At 43.2% G+C, this 18,704-nt stretch overlaps 1 protein-coding gene across 1 annotated transcript in view; it reads right to left on the bottom strand.

The window, feature by feature from the left end:
* Positions 1–18,704, bottom strand: part of mthfd1l (methylenetetrahydrofolate dehydrogenase (NADP+ dependent) 1 like) — a 160,891-nt gene that overhangs the window by 123,389 nt on the left and 18,798 nt on the right. The window contains exons 4-7 of the mRNA XM_063056298.1: positions 12,360–12,413; positions 7,694–7,812; positions 3,839–3,939; positions 1,418–1,554 (exon numbers count right to left, since the gene is read on the bottom strand). Of these exons, the coding sequence (XP_062912368.1) occupies positions 1,418–1,554; positions 3,839–3,939; positions 7,694–7,812; positions 12,360–12,413 (411 nt within the window). The remainder of the gene's footprint in view (positions 1–1,417; positions 1,555–3,838; positions 3,940–7,693; positions 7,813–12,359; positions 12,414–18,704) is intronic.

Raw genomic sequence — 18,704 nt, forward strand, 5'->3', positions numbered from 1 at the left:
CTTTGGAAAGAGCAGTGAATGGGACCAATTAACGCAAAACTTCAAAAACGTGGAAACTTGAGACTTCTAGTTTGGACTAGAAGATATCAGTTTGTGGGATATTACTCCAATTCACTATCCAAGGCGGACTTAATTCAAATTTTTTGAATTATGTTACAAATTAAGATAAATTTTCTAAGGATCCCAGCCAGTTTAATGTGAGCACAGGAAAGAAAACCTGGTGAGCCAGATGGCAAACCACTGGGATTCCCAAACAGTGGGTTAATGGATTAAGAGTTTAACTGTAGCTTGCTCTGTGGGGAGCTGGCAAAGACTGTGACGTTATAATTCCACAATTCTGTGAGTGCAAGCACAGCAAACATTTAGAAATAGCAACAAAATTAATAAGCTATTAAAAAAAACCTAGTAGCAGTAAAGTTAATGTGAACCAGATTCAGACAGGCCATTTCTGAGAGCAGTACGTCAAGTTCTAGCCTCCCTGTTTCAATAGAGAAAATGGAGAGAATGCAAAAAGAATATTTAGGGGTGTTGGTTAGGGTGTGTAAATGCTATTTTTCTTGTAGTTTAACTTTCCTTTGCTTGCTCGTTTTTTAAATATATTATCACTTTTACACATGTAAATGTTCAGTGAATTTTCCAGCAATTATGGTACAGTTGCTTCTGCATTCTTCTAGAAGCCTCTTAGCTTTATGTAACAGGTGTCACACCATTTGAAATTGGCCATTTTATGGGTTAGTTGTTACCACTGGAACTTTGTTATCTCTGGTGAGTATGAGACAACCACAACTGCTTTTTTCTTTCTCTCTCTTCTTTGTTCTCTCGGCCCCTCTCACGCTGTTCTTGTAACACTCAATAAAACGGCCTTAAGCAAAAGGTTTTATGCCTCATTCTTGACGTCCAAAGAAACTTGGGATCACAGAAGCATTGATCCAACAGCTGTTGCTGCAAAATACATCATACATCTGGCAAAGATGAGCAGGGTGGGTGGTTCTCCTTCCACTTTGAAACATTCAGCTGATCACACAGAGAGATTTAAAGTGAAAAAGCAGGAAGCAGGACAAAACAAAAAGTGGCATTTATGGAGGTCATCGGGACAACAGAAAGGGAATTCAGTAGGAACCTCAGGGTGGTTGAGGCAAGCAATTTCAATGCGTGTAAACACAAAGGAGATTAGAACGAGAGGGGAATAATGCAGGGAGGCACAAGTGCAGCACATTGGCACTAACATCCTGTTTCTGGACTACTTAATGCAAGTCATTTACTCAACTTGGAAGAACATTTTGTTTATGGGGAGTAAAAACCTAAATATTCCTAGATTGACACTTTGAGTTTACAATCTTAACACAAATGAGATTTGCAGAATGCTCTGCTTGTTCATTGATACCGTTTAATTCAACTGTTGTCATTCTGCTCTTACCAGTTCCATGACGTTAGCACTCTGCCAAAGGCAGCTCACAGCCACTAACCCTTCCATCTGTACGAGCTTCTGCAGGGCCGCTTCCAGTGAGCTGCCCTCTCCTATAATCAAAACCTTCCGACCAACAGCGAGCAGATCTGCAGGTAGGTGGAATATAAACAAAACTAATTGTGACATTGGTAGGTCCACATTCACAGCAAATCCCTTTACCTCATGGTCATTAGAGAGAACCAATAGGCTACATTAAATAATTGTAATCTCAGTGCAACAGCATCTGTGACCAGGACATTATAAGATCGGCAGTGGTATGCATTTGTGTACACCGTGCTTGATTAGAAGAAATCAATTCAGTTTAGAGCTCAAGGGAGCTACTGGGCACCATTTGGGGGCATTTCCTAAAAATGTGACAAAGTACCTCTGTAGGGAGGTGACAGTATTATGGAAGATGCCATTCAAATAGAAGACCTTTTCAGTTTCAATAGTGCAGGATAATGACCATTTAATGAGCAAATCAAAGAATGTCAGATCACATTGAGGGTTAGGGTAACAACTAGGGTAAGATTACGTTATGGTGTCTTCCCAATCTATTCTGAGTTGATACAGTGTTCTCTCTGTAAGGGTAGTAACAGGACAGAGGCTGGAAGGAAAGAGGCAGTCTGCTTATTTCAGATTCAAAAGCAAAAAATATACCAATACAAAAAGGAGAAATGAGAGAACATGGGAATCACTGTAGAAGAGAACATCAGCATGTGCAGAATTTCTTGTATTTAAGAAAACTACAACTCTGCTTGAATGCCACTGGTCATTACGCCCATCATGCCCATAACTGGTTCCAAGAGAAAGTTATGCAATTTGTCCCAGTACCCTTTTCTTGAAGTTTTACAGAACTTCCTCTTCCAAGTATACAAATCTGTATAAGACAACTTGAATAATTTAACCACTTTTCTTAACCCACAATCATCTCACTGTGCTAACTTCTAGATAGTGCAGTTTAGAAAGTATGTAAAGGCACTGGAGAGCCAGCAGAACAAATTTTAAAGGGGCAAGTACTTTCATTACATGGGGTAGCTGACAATGCTTTCCTGAAAGCTTAAGGGAAAATTTAAAAAGATAATTTCATAACAATGAAAAGTTTGCCCAAAGCAGTTAGAGACAATTTTGAGGAGAATTAAGAAATAGAGGGTGTAGATCAAGATAACTGGCAGGATACGCAGGGAGAACAGAATTTTTCAGTAGGGAAATCAGTGGAAAGTTTAAATAATAATCTGCAATGCCCCTCAGATCTGTACCCAGCTCTGGTCTTGAACAGCCATGATTGTCCACTGCAACTTCAGCAGTCTAGGCTTTTAAACTATGAAATTTCAACATAATCCCTTTCATTATTTTCTCAAAATGCTCTCTATAATCCACCTCTTTGACTACCCCTTCAATTTCCCCCCAAGTAAGAATTTTAAATTGGAAAACACTGTGCAGCATTTGCACTTTGCGTTATTTTACTTTCAAAGATGCAAAATGAATGCCATTTGGTATACATACGAAGAGGAACATTTGAAGCCAAGTACGCTTACAGGTATTTTTTTTTTCGGGGGTGGGGGGGAGAGAGGAGAGAAAGAGATAAAAATTTTGCATCTCTTTCAATGAGCATAGATGGCTGAACAAAATCAGCAACATAGCAGGAACTTACTTTATATCAGAAGCAACAAGCCAACACAGTGAAGAAAGAATCCCTAACTAAAGTATGAACTTCCAGGGATTCTTTCTTCACTGTGCTGGCTTGTTGCTTTCCTAAAACTACCTGAAAATGCCCTTGTCTCATTACTTTATAGGCATCCGTTAGTCTCGTGAGACAACGGATTTGTGCCTTGGAAGATTTCCAGGGCGCAGGCTTGGGCAAGGTTGTATGGAAGACCGGCAGTTGCCCATGCTGCAAGTCTCCCCTCTCCACGCCACCGATGTTGTCCAAGGGAAGGGCACTAGGGCCGATACAGCTTGGCACCAGTGTCGTCGCAGAGCAATGTGTGGTTAAGTGCCTTGCTCAAGGACACAACGCACTGCCTCAGCCGAGACTCGAACTAGCGACCTTCAGATCACTAGATGAACACCTTAACCACTTGGCCTCACTACTATCACCATGGAAGAGGTACAGGAGACTGAAAACCCACATTCAACGAATTCAGAAACAGCTTCTTCCCCAATACCATCGGATTTCTGAACAGTCCAGGAATCCACAAACATGATCTCATTACTCCTTTTCATGTGCACTATTTATTTTTGTAATTTACAGTAATGTTATGTTAGCACTGTATTGCTGTTGCAAAACAATAAACATTTGATTTTTGTTTCTGCAACAATTTAGTGCTGGTATTTTGTGAACTGGTGGAAGGCAAAAAACATTTAGTAGTGGAAAGACCCCAGACTTACCTGCTTGCTCCAGCAGTTCCATCACTGCACTCGCAGTTGGAGGCACAAAACACTCACTGAAATTGCCACGAACCAATCGTCCTAAATTAACATCTGTGATCCTGGTTTGGGGCAAACAAGCAGTGGGGAGAAAAATTTTAAAGAAGAGGGAGAACAAATTAATGACAAAAAGAATAATCCGGAAACATCAGAGAATTTCACTGCGGCAGCTAACAAGGAGACAACCAGTGAGCTTCCCCCCACATTAAACACTTCCAACACCAACCGATGTAAACATAAAGAGACAACTAAATAGAATGGCTGCAGCTGGCTGGGGAATGCTCAACTCCCAAGGCCAAACAGCAAGAGGGTGAAATGCTCTCCACTTGACTGACTGGATGCACTTCAACAATAAAAGAGCCTCAGCACCATCAAGGATGAGGCAACGGTTTTGAGCACACACCAAAATGGCAGCTTAAACAACTAATTCAATGACAATAGCATGGGCCAGTACATGAAACACGACAAATAAAGAGATAAACTCATGCCTCTGCATCCACAACTTCCACCATCTCCAGAGGGATCCGACCACTAAACATATCTATAGCAACCAACGCCTCTGCCACTGCCCCCCAACTTTCCACAGGGATCACTCCCTCCGTGATTCCCTAGTCCAGGGGTCCCCAACCTTTTTTGCACTGCAGACTGGTTTAACATTGACAATATTCTTGCGGACCGGCCGGCCAACCAGGTTGGGGGGTGGGTGGGGAAGAGAGAGCTAGGGTTGCCGACTTTCTTACTATGTTTACCCTGAGAAAGACTACAACGACCATGAAGCCTTGCGTGGGCACCTGTGTGCACATGCGTGACGTGCGCATCAGAGTATGTGCCGATTTTTTTTCTACAAATCGTTTTTGGCGATTCTGTTCAGTGAAACTACACTGTACATACATTACTTCTACTTTATATAGGCTGTGTATTTATCATACACTTTTACTATAAGTTAGTGTTATTTTAGGTTTTATGTGTTATTTGGTATGATTTGGTAGGTTATTTTTTGGGTCTGGGAACGCTCAAAAATTTTTCCCATATAAATTAATGGTAATTGCTTCTTCGCTTTATGCCATTTCGGCACGAAAGGTTTCATAGGAACGCTCTACCTTAGCAGGGGAAATATGGGACAAGGGCGGTCCCGTATGGGACAAACCAATTTAACCCACTATATGGGATGTCCCAGCTAATACAGGACAGCTGGCAACCCTGGGGGGTGGGGTGTTAATCACAACCGGAATTTAGGTGATCAGTCAACTATAGGTCACTTATAAGTGGCTAATACTAAATAATGTGAGTTTAATATTAAACACACAGCGCATATTTTCCTCGTATGAACATATAAAATATTGCAACACACCAATATCATTGATTCATTGGGAGCCCTGGGCTTGTTTTCCTGCAACAAGACGGTGCCATCGAGGGGTGATGAGAGACAGCGATACTCGAAGGGGGTTCCTTATGTCAAGTCTATTCTGCAATTTAGTTTTCGTTGCATTCATTGCAGAAAAGCCCGCTTCACAGAGATATGTTGGAAATGGAAGCAACATTTTCAGTGCTTTCGTGGCTATCTCAGGATATTTAGCCTTGACTTTGATCCAGAATGCCAGCAGAGACATTATGTCAAATATTCTTTTCAGCCTGCCATCATTTGCAAGCTCGAGGAGTTGATCTCCTTCCCGCGCTGACATGGATGATGTGTGGGTAATGACCTCGCTTGCGTTCAAGTTCAACAGTGGGCGTGACAGGGAATGAGGAAGGTGCAGCTGACGCCTATCGCCAAATCATATTATTTCCTCACGGCCCAGTAGCACATACTTTACGGTCCGGTAGTTGGAGATCACTGCCCTAGTCTATTTATCCCTCCCCACTAATCTTCCTCCCAACACTTATCTCTACAAGCAACCCAAGTGCTACACCTGCCTGTAACACCTCCTCCCTTATCCCCGTTCAGGGCCCCAAACAATCCTTCCAGGTGAGGCAACATTTCACTTGGAATCTGCTGGGGTCATCTATTGTGTCTGGTGCTCCTGATGCAGCCTCCTCTACATCGGTGAGACCCATCGTAAATTGGATGAACCACTTCATCGAGCGCCTCCGCACCATCCGCCACTATCGGAACTTTCTGGTGGCCAAACATTTTAAGTCTGATTCCCGTTCCTGCTCTGACAAGTCAGTCCATGGCTGCCTCTTGTGCCAAGATGAGGCCATGCTCAGGATGGAAGAACAACACCTTATATTCCATCTGGGCAGCCTCCAACCTGATGGCATGAACATCAACCTCCCTTTCGGGTAATAAAAACTCTGACCTTTCACCCCCTCTCACCTCCCCCTGGGTCCCCTCCTCTTTCCCTTTCTCCCACGGTCTGCTCTCCTCTATCAGATTCCTCTTTCTCCAGGCCTTGACATTTCCCACCCACCTGGCTTCACCTATCACCTTCCAGCTGGCCTCCTTCCCCTCCCTCACCTTTTTATTCTGGCATCATCCCCTTTCCTTCCCAATTATAAAGAAGGGCCTCAGCTGTCATAGATGCTGCCTGACCTGCTGAGTTCCTCCATCCTTTTGTGCACGTTGCTTTGGATTTCCAGCATACACTGACTTTCTTGTGCTCGCGTTAAACTCATGCAGTCACGCAGGGACCACCCTCACAAAATCACTACATTAGCTCAAGAGAGTCCAGCACTACCTTATAGAGGTGTACAAGGAGGAGCACAAGTAGAAGTGGTGTGGTAGGGCAATGTAGCACTCTGCTTCACAGTGCCAGCTGTTCAATTCCTGCCGCTGTCAGTAAGGAGTTCAAAGGTTCTCCCTGTGACAGTGTGGATTTCCTCTGGATGCTCTGGTTTCCAAAGTGTACGGTCAGGGGTAGTGAGCTGTTTATTGGCGCTGGAAGCACAGCCACACTTGTGGCTGCTCAGCACAATCCATGCTGATTTGATTCGATACCAATCATTCATCTCACTCTGTGTTTCAATGTACATGTGACAAAGAAAGCTAATTTTTAACATACTGTTTTTCCCAGGGAAATTGAATCAAATACTAGAGGGCACAGGATTAAGGAGAGAGCGGAAAGATTTTATAAAGGGCCCAAGGAGCAACCTTTTCCTGCAAAAGGGTGGTACATATATGGAACAAGCTACAAAGAGAACATTCAAAAAAAAACATTTGGGCAGCTACATTCAGAGGGATATGGGCCAAACTTGCACAAATTGAACTAGCTTAGATGAACACCTTGGTCAGCATGGACAAACTGAGCTGGAGGGTTTATCTCCAGGCTGTTTGACTCAAACGTCACCATCTCACAGTGATTAGACACAGGCACAACGTGAACATCAAGCCAGCAATGCTTATGTCTTGCCAATCTTAAAAAGGTGACAAACTCGTTGGAGGACTACCTCAGCTTGCAGTGCACGGATAGCAATTTATGCCACCACCTCCTCTGGACTGCATTATCCCCAGTGCTCCTGTGACCCCAACTCTCCCTCCATCTTCAACAATGACCAATTCACCCATAACTCTGCTGTCTCTTACTTCACAGCCCTTCGCTGCTGCTCGTCCTGCAATGCTGCAAGTTCTCCAGCATCTCTAGTCTCTTACCCCTATCCCACAACCACAGCCTTAGCATTACATCCCCCCAAAATATCTGCAGAACAGCAGTAATCAATGTCTCACCCTCACTGCTGGGAACCCATTATCTAACGCAATGGTTCATACACAATTAAAAATCTGTATCACTAAACTCCCTCTGTTCATTCCTCCCAGCACGCAAGTACTCCTGGCAAGCATGAGGAAGCAGGACTGAGGACTGGAGAAGGGATACTTACCCATCAACATCCTTTTCAGGATTCAACATGCCTACAGCCGCATTGCTTACAAGGTTGTGGGAAAGAACCAAGCCGTGAGTGTTTGGGTCTTCATTTAACTTGATGATTTCATTTATAACCTAAAAAACAAACAAAACACTATAAACACAAGAATTTCCAGCACCTGCAGAATTCGAAAGCAGCACACACAAAATGCTGGAGGAAATCAGGTCAGGCAGCATCTATAAAAATCAATAAATAGTCAACATTTCAGGCAGAGACTCTTCTTCAGGATTGAAACAGAAGAGGGAAAGATACTAGAATAAAAAATGCAGAGGGAGGGGAAGGAGGGTAGCTAGAAGGTACTAGATAAGGCCAGTTTGGTGGGAAAGGAAAAGAACTGGAGAAGAAGGAATCTGATAGGAGAGGAGCAAGGACTATAGGGGAAAGGGAAGGGGAGGGGGCAATGAAGTGGTGATAGGCAGGTGAGAAGGGAAAAAAAAGGCCAGAGTGGAGAACAGAAGAGGAAAGAGGGAGGGGGGAAAATTACCAGAAGCAGAAATCAATGTTCATGCCATCAAGTTGCGGGCTAGCTAGACAGATACAAGGTGTTGTTCCTCCACCGAGAGTGGTCTCATCATGGCACAAAAGGCGGCCATAGACTGATATGCTGGTATGGAAATTGAAATGGGAATTGGAATTAAAATAGTTGGCCACCAGGAAGTTCTGCTTTTGGCATTTCCACTGTTGCATTTGAAACATTTTTCCAAAGATTTGTTGATATACTGTGATTCCAGCAGAGTAAAGCATTCTCAGGAATATAACAGACAACATCTGACATGGAATCACACAAGATCTGCTGGTACACATGGCCCAAAGACAAGGACAAATTTTAAGGAGTACCTTAAAGAAGTGGGGTAGTTTCAGAGACTTAAACAAGCAATTCCACAGCCTCAGCATAAAGTGTATAAGAATAGAAGAGCTACAGTGGAACTGCATTCTGTAGCCACTTTAAAGGATGCACCTAATAAAGAGGCCACAGGAGCAGAGCCCAGAGTGGTTTTCTGCTGCTGTAGCTCATCCATTTCAAGGTTTGGCATGTTATATGTTCAGAATCAGAATTATTATCGTGACGTAAAATTTGTTAACTTAGCAGCAGTTCAATACAATATATAATCTAGCAGAGAGAGAAAATAATAAAACATAATAATAAATAAACAAGTAAATCAATTACCTATATTGAATAGATTTTTTTTAAATGTGCCAAAACAGAAGTACTGTATATTAAAAAAGCGAGGTAGTGTCCAAAGCTTCAATGTGCTTTTAGGAATCAGATGGCAGAGAGGAAGAAGCTGTTCTTGAATAGCTGAGTGTGTGCCTTCAGGCTTCTGTATCTGATACCTGATGGTAACAGTGAGAAATGAGCATGCCCTGGGTGCTGGAGGGTCTTTAATAATGGACGCTGCCTTTCTGAGACACCGCTCCCTAAAGATGTCCTGGGTACTTTGTAGGCTAGTGCCCAAGATGGAGCTGACTAGATTTACAACCTTCTGCAGCTTCTTTTGGTCCTGTGCAGTAGCCCCTCCATACCAGACAGTGATGCAGCCTGTCAAAATGCTCTGAATGTTTTTGAGTGTTTTTGTTGGCATGCCAAATTGCTTCAAACTCCTAAAGTATAGCTGCTGTCTTGCCTTCTTTATAACTACATTGATATGTTGGGACCAGGTTAGATCCTCAGAGATCTTGAAACCGAGGAACTTGAAGCTGCTCACTCTCTCCACTTCTGATCCCTCTATGAGGATTGGTATGCGTTCCTTTGCCTTGCCCTTCCTGAAGTCCACAATCAGCTCTTTCGTCTTACTGACGTTGAGTGCCAGGTTGTTGCTGCGGCACCACTCCACTAGTTGGCATATCTCACTCCTGTACACCCTCTCGTCACCACCTGAGATTCTACCAACAATGGTCATATCGTCAGCAAATTTATAGTGTTACGTACCCCGTAACTGGGTTGCCAAACCAGCAGAAATGGATCACTCAGTTGGAGTCTGGATTACTGGAACTAAGGAAGTTTTATTAAAAAAAATAAGCAACACAGTACTCTAATCAAAAGGATAATAAATGCAACAGTTCAGTAATGATAAATACACATGTACACAGAACTAGGATAACAGGATCAATCAAGCTCTATCGTCGTCTAGGGGTAAATGACCAGTTTCAAAGTGACGCAAAGTTCAGTTCAATTGAGTTCAGTTCAGTTCACAGTAATCACTGCCATGGGAGAGAGAGAGAGAAAGCGAATGAATATTCAAAAAACGGCTTCCACACAGACCTTCGATACTCCTCGCAGTCAGCTTTCGGGCGAGCCCTTTGTAATGTCTTCTGAGGTCACCGACTGTGACCCCTCCATTCCTCTACAGTGAACCTGGCACCCAGGCAAGGGCGGACACACACACCAGGTTCCCGCCGATCGTTCCTTTCCACCCTGTGCGTCTATGGCTTGGTCCCGCGACCAGCCCTCCAAAAACTCCCACCGACTTGTGGGAGATGCACCGCTTCCAGGGTCTCGTTACCTTGGGGTGTCGTGTGTGTCTTGCCTTAGCGAACCTGTCCCTTTTTATCCCCCTGCTGGGGTATCGCCTGTCCATCACTTCAAACAGTTCAGGGTTCAAAGAGGAGCCGGTCTTGACAGCTCTCCCGTCTCTTCATTAACATCTCCAAATGCTGCTCCATTGTTTTCCTTATCTCTCTTTCTCCTGAAGACAGGTGGCAGACCAACTGCTGATCCCACTTGGTGATAGCACAGGACAGTCAATATCTTAGTCTATGTGTACTTTCGTCACAATAGATAGCATTTGAGCTATGCCTAGCCACACAGTCATGTGTATACAGAGAGTAGAGCAGTGGGCCAAGCACACACCCCTGAGGTGCCCCAGTGTTGATCGTCAGCAAGGAGGATATGCCATCACCAATCTGCACAGACTCTGGTCTTCTGGTTACGAAGTCGAGAATCCAATTGCAGAAGGAGGTACAGAACCCCAGGTTCTGCAACTTCTCAATCAGGATTGTGGGAATGATGGTATTAAATGCTGAGCTATAGTCGATGAACAGCATTCTGACATAGGTGTTTGAGTTGTCTAGGTGGTCTAAAACCGTGTGGAGAGCCATTGAGATCACAGATGCTCTTCTGTGCCTAATACGCAGTTATTTCAGCTACTGTCATCTCCCTGGCAGCTTGAATCATTCTGGCCATCCTCCTCTGACTTCTCTCATTAAACATGACGTTTTCATCCACAGAACTGCCGCTTACTGGCTGATTTTTGTTTTCCACACCATTCTCTGCAAACTCCAGAGACCTTTGTGTGTGAAAATCCCAAGAGATCAGAAATTTCTGATATACTTAAACCACCTTGTCTGGCACCAACAATCATTCCCCGGTCAAAGTCACTTAGAACACACTTCTTCCCCACTCTGATGGTTTGTCTTTGTCTCTTGACCATGTCTGCATGCTTTTATGCATTGAGTTGCTGCCACATGATTGACTGATTAAATATTTGCATTAATGAGGTATACAGCTGCTAATAAACTGGCCACTGACTGCATGTTTAATGGTTGCAAGGTGAGAAGATTATAGACCAGAGGTTTCAATTTTTATTCTTCCCCCACCCCACCCGATGACCTACTTCTAACAAGTAGTTCCAATCCAATAACTAGCCAATTGTAAATCTGTAAGTGCAATTCAACCATTTGTTCAAGCACTACTTTGCCTTCGAACTACTTCTATTGAATACAACGGTACTCACAAGTAGTGATTTTTTTAAAATCACAAGATGTAGCTGTATAAATGAACACTACCCTCCATTAAAACAGCAGAGATAGGACACAACAGTTAGCTGCCTTGACGTTCATACAAAGTCAAGGTGAAAGCAACACAATGGCAAGCTAAGGGAAGCGGGTTTAAAAAAAAGAGGATTTCAATAAGGCATTTAATTCTTAAAATCAACTATCACCAGATCAGAAGTCAATGTGGTTTGACAAGCACAGAACAGGAGTCTGGATGAATTTAAGCCAAAGCAGGATAGACAATACAAGGCCAGTTCAGAGAGCACAGATTAACAGAGTCCACCACAATGAAACACAAAAGAACTCAAGGCACTTACGAGATGGTCTTTTTCGGTTTCTCTAATACTTTCCAAGTGCCAAGGAGTCCCAGGTAAATAGATTTGGAGCAAAGAGAAAGGATAAAAGACGTCGTAAAAACAGTCTATAGCAAGAAATTGGCAGTGGGGGAGGGTTCTCTAGAAAGAAAATGGTGGCAAACCCAAAGGTGATCTAAAATAAAAAGGACCACTTGGGGCACAATTGCTCTCAACCAGAAGTTAAGAGAATCTGCAGGAAGTGGAACTCCGCAGTAAGCAACTCCTGAATAGAAGTGCACACAGGCTTACTGACAATCAAGGTGGGAGCAGGATCACCTTAAATATTACATACCAACACCATTCCGTAGACAACCAGCTGTAGCCTGAATAAGAATGGGGATAAACTTTGCACTTTATTTCCAGGTGAATGAATTACCAACTCTCTCACATCCTGAACAATTTTTACATTTGCTTGGTCACACTCTTTTAAAAAAAAATCAAGCTTGTTTTAAAAAAGTATCTAAAATCAGGGACTGAGGATATTGAGTTACCTCCTCTTTAGCTGTTCCTGCTGGCAAATGGACCTGAACCACACGAAGCCCAACCTATATAAAAAAAAACAGATATTAAATCAATGATCAGATTGAGAACAATACCATTGCAACTTCTATGTGGTTCTAAGGGAATATTCTCTTTCAATAAAATAGTAATGTGTGTATATACATATCACACACACAGAGCTAGGGTGCCTAAGATTCTTGTACAGTACTGTACTTATCAAAAGTAGATGAGACAGCGAGTTTGTAAATCTGACAGGAGCAAGGGATGCTGGGAAAGGTGAGGGTGCAGCATCCCAGGTGAGGTGAGGGACAGGTGGCAGAGAGGTAGTGATGGGGCAGGAGACGGAGCAGGTGCAGACACAGCCAGCTCATCTGATTCCAAACAATTGGTTTATTGATCATTACAGAATGTCTCTCTGGTGCTCCCTTCCTCTTTTCCCAACCATGGCTCCCTTCTCCCTGCACCCTCAGTCCACAATGAGACCCATATCAGAATCAGGTTTATCATCACTCACACATGTCATGAGGTATTGATTGTGTGGATAGTCAGAAGCTTTTTCCCAGGGCTAATATGGCTAACACAACAGAGCACAGTTTTAGGGTGCTTGGAGGTAGGTACAGAGGAGATATCAGGGACAAGTTTTTTTTTCCCCCCAGAGAGTAGTGAGTGTGTGGAATGGGCTGCTGGCAACAGTGGTGGAAGTGGATATAATAGGGTCTTTCAAGAGACTCCTGGATAGGTACATGGAGCTTAGAAAAATAGAGGGCTATGAGTAACCCTAGGGAATTTCTAAAGTAAGTACATGTTCGGCCCAGCATTGTGGGCCGAAGGGACTGTATTGTGCTGTAGGTTTTCTATGTTTCTATGTTTTTTTTAAAAAACAGCAACAGCACAGTACAAAAAAATTACTACTCTACTGTCCAAAAGTCTTAGGCACTCTAGCTAAATATGTGCCTAAGACTTTTGCATAGTACTGTAAATTATAAAAGTTTTCTCCTTAATGTCAAGTCATTACATGGTACTAACACTCTGGTCCACAAATGTAAGACCACAGGTGGAAATCAACCCTATTTGGCGCCTCCTATGTCTTTATGGTCACATCTACTCCACTATTATTAGACTGTAAGATTATACTGGTCTTTTTGAAGAGATATTAAAACCATAAGAACTCTATGATGGTATCTGAAAGAGTAGCAGTGTTTTATGTCCAAGCCAATATACAAATACCCAATGCAGAAGCACCACAATGAGTTATTTGGTCCTTCTCCCTTTTGTTATTATTGCAACCTTACTCCATCCAAACAGCAGCTGCATTTCCTACTTTAGCATGTCCTGAAGGGCATGTCATTGGCAATAAAACACAATGATGTGAAGTACACATTGCAAATACAAGTTCTTGCTGCTTCCCTACATACAGCTCTCATGCTTGTTTAAAAAGCAACATATTCCAGATGGCGGAAATGCAAAATTAAAACAAGATTGAAATTCAATATGTCAGCCAGCATTTTGAAGAGCCTTTCCTCTGAAATGCCCACTGTGCCTTTCATGGAAAACCTTGTTTTGTTATCAACCTAAAAATGCATCGCCTGATTTTGAAGCCCCCTTTAAGAACTCCCCCTTGCTCTCTGAGTACCCCCATTCAGTTTGTTGCTAAAGAAATTCATTTAAACATTTTATTTGAATCACTATTCAACTCTCTTAAAGAGCTACAATGAGTTTATACAACCTAGCCTTGTAATTTAACCAGCACAGTACATATACAGAGCCAACAGACATTTAGTACAAGGAATAGATAGACAGTAGCTCCATAAGCCCAGTGCAGCATCTAGTAAGATTGTGCTGCATTTGCTGGGGTCCAGTATCCCAAATGGACCACATATCCTCAACTCCTTAACGGAACTGAAATTTAATCTATCTCGTCAGTGACTACATAGTAATACTCCAAACAATCTGCTATCTGATTATTCGAGAATGTGGATTATTTGGAAACTGGGTCAGCAGGTGATTTTCCTGACAGTCTACCCCAAACTCACTCAAGCATTTCCCTCACTTCCAAAATTCATTGAATTTATCATAACATTGTGCATGTAATATACTAAAAAACATAATCACAAAGGTGTAAGAATGATAGGGAATTAATAGGAATAAATCCGATCATCTGGGAAATCTATCAGCCCAGCTCCCAATTCAAAGTCAAAGTAAAATTTGATTATCAAATTACATGTATGTCACCACATACTACCTTGAGATTTATTTTCTTGCAGTCATTAGAGGAAAATAAAGAAATACAAACAGAATTTATGAAAAAATCTATAAATAAACAAACATTGACAAACAACCAACACACCAAAAGAAGCCAAATTGTGCAAATAAGAAGAATATTGACAACATAAATTGTAAAAAGTGAGTCTGTAAGTTGTAGATTCAGTTCAGAGATGCAGTGAGTGAAGATACCCATGCCTGATAGTTGTGGGGTATTAACTGTTCCTGAACTTGCTGGTGTAGCACCCAAGGCTCCTGCCCGATGGTAGCAACGAGAAGAGAGCATGGCCTGGATGGTAGGGGTCCACAATGATGGATGCTGCTTTCTTGTGGCAACTCTCTACGTAAAAGCACTTAATAGTACGTTAGTCTTTGCCTGTGATGGCCTGGGCTGTATCAACCATTTCTGTAGACTGTTCTATTCCTGGGCATTGATGTTTCCATACCAGGCCATGATGGATGCTCTCCACTATGCATCTATAAAAGTTTGTCAACGTTTTTGGTGACATCCCGAATTTACGCAACTTATAAGAACGTAGAGGCACTGTTGTGTCCTCTTTGTGATGACACTGGCGTGCTGGCCCGAGGACAAATCCTCCGATGTGATAGAACTAAAGAATTTAAAGTTACATAGACATAGAACATAGAATAGTACAGCACAGTACAGGCCCTTCGGCCTACAACGTTGTGCCGACCCTCAAACCCTGCCTCCCATATAAGCCCCCACCTTAGATTCCTCCATATACCTGTCTAGTAGTCTCTTAAACTTCACTAGTGTATCTGCCTCCACCACTGACTCAGGCAGTGCATTCCACGCACCAACCACTCTCTGAGTAAAAAACCTTCCTCTAATATCCCCCTTGAACTTCCCACCCCTTACCTTAAAGCCATGTCCTCTTGTATTGAGCAGTGGTGCCCTGGGGAAGAGGCGCTGGCTATCCACTCTATCTATTCCTCTTATTATCTTGTACACCTCTATCATGTCTCCTCTCATCCTCCTTCTCTCCAAAGAGTAAAGCCCTAGCTCCCTTAATTTCTGATCATAATGCATACTTTCTAAACCAGGCAGCATCCTGGTAAATCTCCTCTGTACCCTTTCCAATGCTTCCACATCCTTCCTATAATGAGGTGACCAGAACTGGACACAGTACTCCAAGTGTGGCCTAACCAGAGTTTTATAGAGCTGCATCATTACATCGCGACTCTTAAACTCTATCCCTCGACTTATGAAAGCTAACACCCCATAAGCTTCCTTAACTACCCTATCCACCTGTGAGGCAACTTTCAGGGATCTGTGGACATGCACCCCGAGATCCCTCTGCTCCTCCACACTACCAAGTATCCTGCCATTTACTTTGTACTCTGCCTTGGAGTTTGTCCTTCCAAAGTGTACCGCCTTACACTTCTCCGGGTTGAACTCCATCTGCCACTTCTCAGCCCACTTCTGCGTCCTATCAATGTCTCTCTACCATCTTTGACAATCCTCTACACTATCTACAACACCACCAACCTTTGTGTCATCTGCAAACTTGCCAACCCACCCTTCTACCCCCACATCCAGGTCGTTAATAAAAATCATGAAAAGTAGAGGTCCCAGAACAGATCCTTGTGGGACAGCACAAGTCACAATCCTCCAATCTGAATGTACTCCCTCCACCACCACCCTCTGCCTTCCACAGGCAAGCCAATTCTGAATTCACCTGGCCAAACTTCCCTGGATCCCATGCCTTCTAACTTTCTGAATAAGCCTACCGTGTGGAACCTTGTCAAATGCCTTACTAAAATCCATATAGATCACATCCACTGCACTACCCTCATCTATATGCCTGGTCACCTCCTCAAAGAACTCTATCAGGCTTGTTAGACACGATCTGCCCTTCACAAAGCCATGCTGACTGTCCCTGATCAGACCATGATTCTCTAAATGCCTATAGATCCTATCTCTAAGAATCTTTTCCAACAGCTTTCCCACCACAGACGCAAGGCTCACTGGTCTACTGACCCTCTCAACTTCTGATTCCCTAAAGAGGACTGGTTTCTTTCCCCTGCAGTCGACAATTAGTTCTCTGATTTTAATTTTGTATTTTTTTTTAATTTTAATTTTTAAGTTTTACTGTACTCAAAAGATGGGAATTCAGTCCTCAGAGTAGGAGGCACGGAAGATTTAGCATCCTGAAACAGGCACTGCTAGTCCCACACCCTGCACTAATGCTCCCTGGGGACTATCGATGGAGACAGTCAGCAGCTTTAAATTCTTACCCTGGGCCCAGCACACAAATGCCAGCATCTTTATCTATCTAGGAGACTTGGCATGTCATGAAGTACTAACAAACTTCCATAGATGTTTAAAGTATCCTGACTGGCAATTTGAACACGTGTAAACCCAAAAAGCTGCAGAGAACAGTGGACTCTGCCCACGATATCATGTGCACATCCCTCCCCAACATTAGTATCTATAGGAGGCACTGCCTCAAGGCGGCCACATCCATCACTTTGCATCGTATGATTTGGTAATCCATACTTTCTTCACCCAAACATATTCTAAATTTGGTTTCAACTCAAAAAACCTGCTTTATTTCTCTTTTGTATCTCATTTGTCTTCATAAAAATCAGGTACAGTGGATTCCAATTAATTGGGACACATCAGGACCAGTACATTTTGGCCCAGTTGAGCAGCTGCCCCAATTAGTTAAAAAGGTATATAAAAAAAAACAAATTACTATTTGAGTAACAAATTACATATTTAAATTTAAAAAGAACAAATTAAAATTCCACCAGTACCAGTGGCTGCTGCCTGTCCTATCTGATGATGACAGGAAACCTGTGCGGCAGAGTTTTTAAAGCGGAAAAGCCATTGCACTAGGGCAGCTCCACTGGAAGTCCAGGTCCAGTGGGACAAATAGTCATCACAACTGGGGTCTTTCCTGGTTGCAGTGGATGACCATGACTTCTTTTGTGTCTCATCATGACCTTTGCTCTCCATTTAGCATTGCTCTTCCTGGCCGTTGGATGATTGCAGATCTCATCCGTCCAGTCTGCCAAAGCTGAATTCACATGCTAGGACAGGCATGCCCCTGTCTTACCAGCTATGAAACCTGCCAGCCAAAGCAGTGTACTGGGGTGGGGGCACAGGTGAGAGCTGAGTGTCAGGATGCTGGGGTGGGGCCGGTGAGAGCTGAGTGTCAGGATGCTGGGGTGGGGCCGCAGGTGAGAGCTGAGTGTCAGGATGCTGGGGTGGGCACAGGTGAGACCTGAGTGTCAGGATGCTGGGGTGGGGGCACAGGTGAGAGCTGAGTGTCAGAATGCTGGGGTGGGCACAGGTGAGAGCTGAGTGTCAGGATGGTGGGGTGGGGGGGTGGGGAGAAACCAAAGATAACATTCAAGATGATTGTCGACACCTTCAAACTTTTCATAGTTCCCAACCTGAAGTAGTGAAATTTGTTTCATTTTCACTCCCATCCATTTCTGGCATCTCCAGGTCTGCATGCTTGAAACAGCAGTGAGCAAACCCATTCTAAATCATCTTCCTGCTTATTTCTCATCAACCATCAGGAACTACTTTTTGAACACAAACAACAGATGCTATTTAAAAACTATTTGCCCCAAGCAGGGGTGCAGTGCTTAGTGGCTGCACGTAATGCATGCAACTGATGCTAATTAGAAAATGTTTAGCAACAGTCTCTTGCCCCGTACAAGTGGCATATTGCCCCAAATAAAACAAGGGAATCCTGGCTATTTTCTCAATTTGTTTTTTTTTCTTTGAGTTGTCCCAAATCAACCTGTGTTCCAACTAACCGGAATCCACTGTATTTTCTAGCAATTTGCAAGCATCTTCTAAATCACTGTGACTGCCTACCAGCACATGCCATCTAGTGGCTGCTGAAAGGACAAATCCAGGTCAATTCGGTATCAATTTTTGATTTTCTCCTTTAGCGCCTGGGACATTACTGCGACATTAACTAGGTACAAATTAAGCATTACGTAGAGCTCAAGTAGAAATGCGTCTGAGTCTTACACAGTGAACTGTAGGGCACTGAGGAACGTCGAAGAACAAAGGAATCTGGAAATACAGG

Source organism: Mobula hypostoma, chromosome 8, assembly GCF_963921235.1.
Source record: "Mobula hypostoma chromosome 8, sMobHyp1.1, whole genome shotgun sequence".
Classification (NCBI taxonomy): domain Eukaryota; kingdom Metazoa; phylum Chordata; class Chondrichthyes; order Myliobatiformes; family Myliobatidae; genus Mobula; species Mobula hypostoma.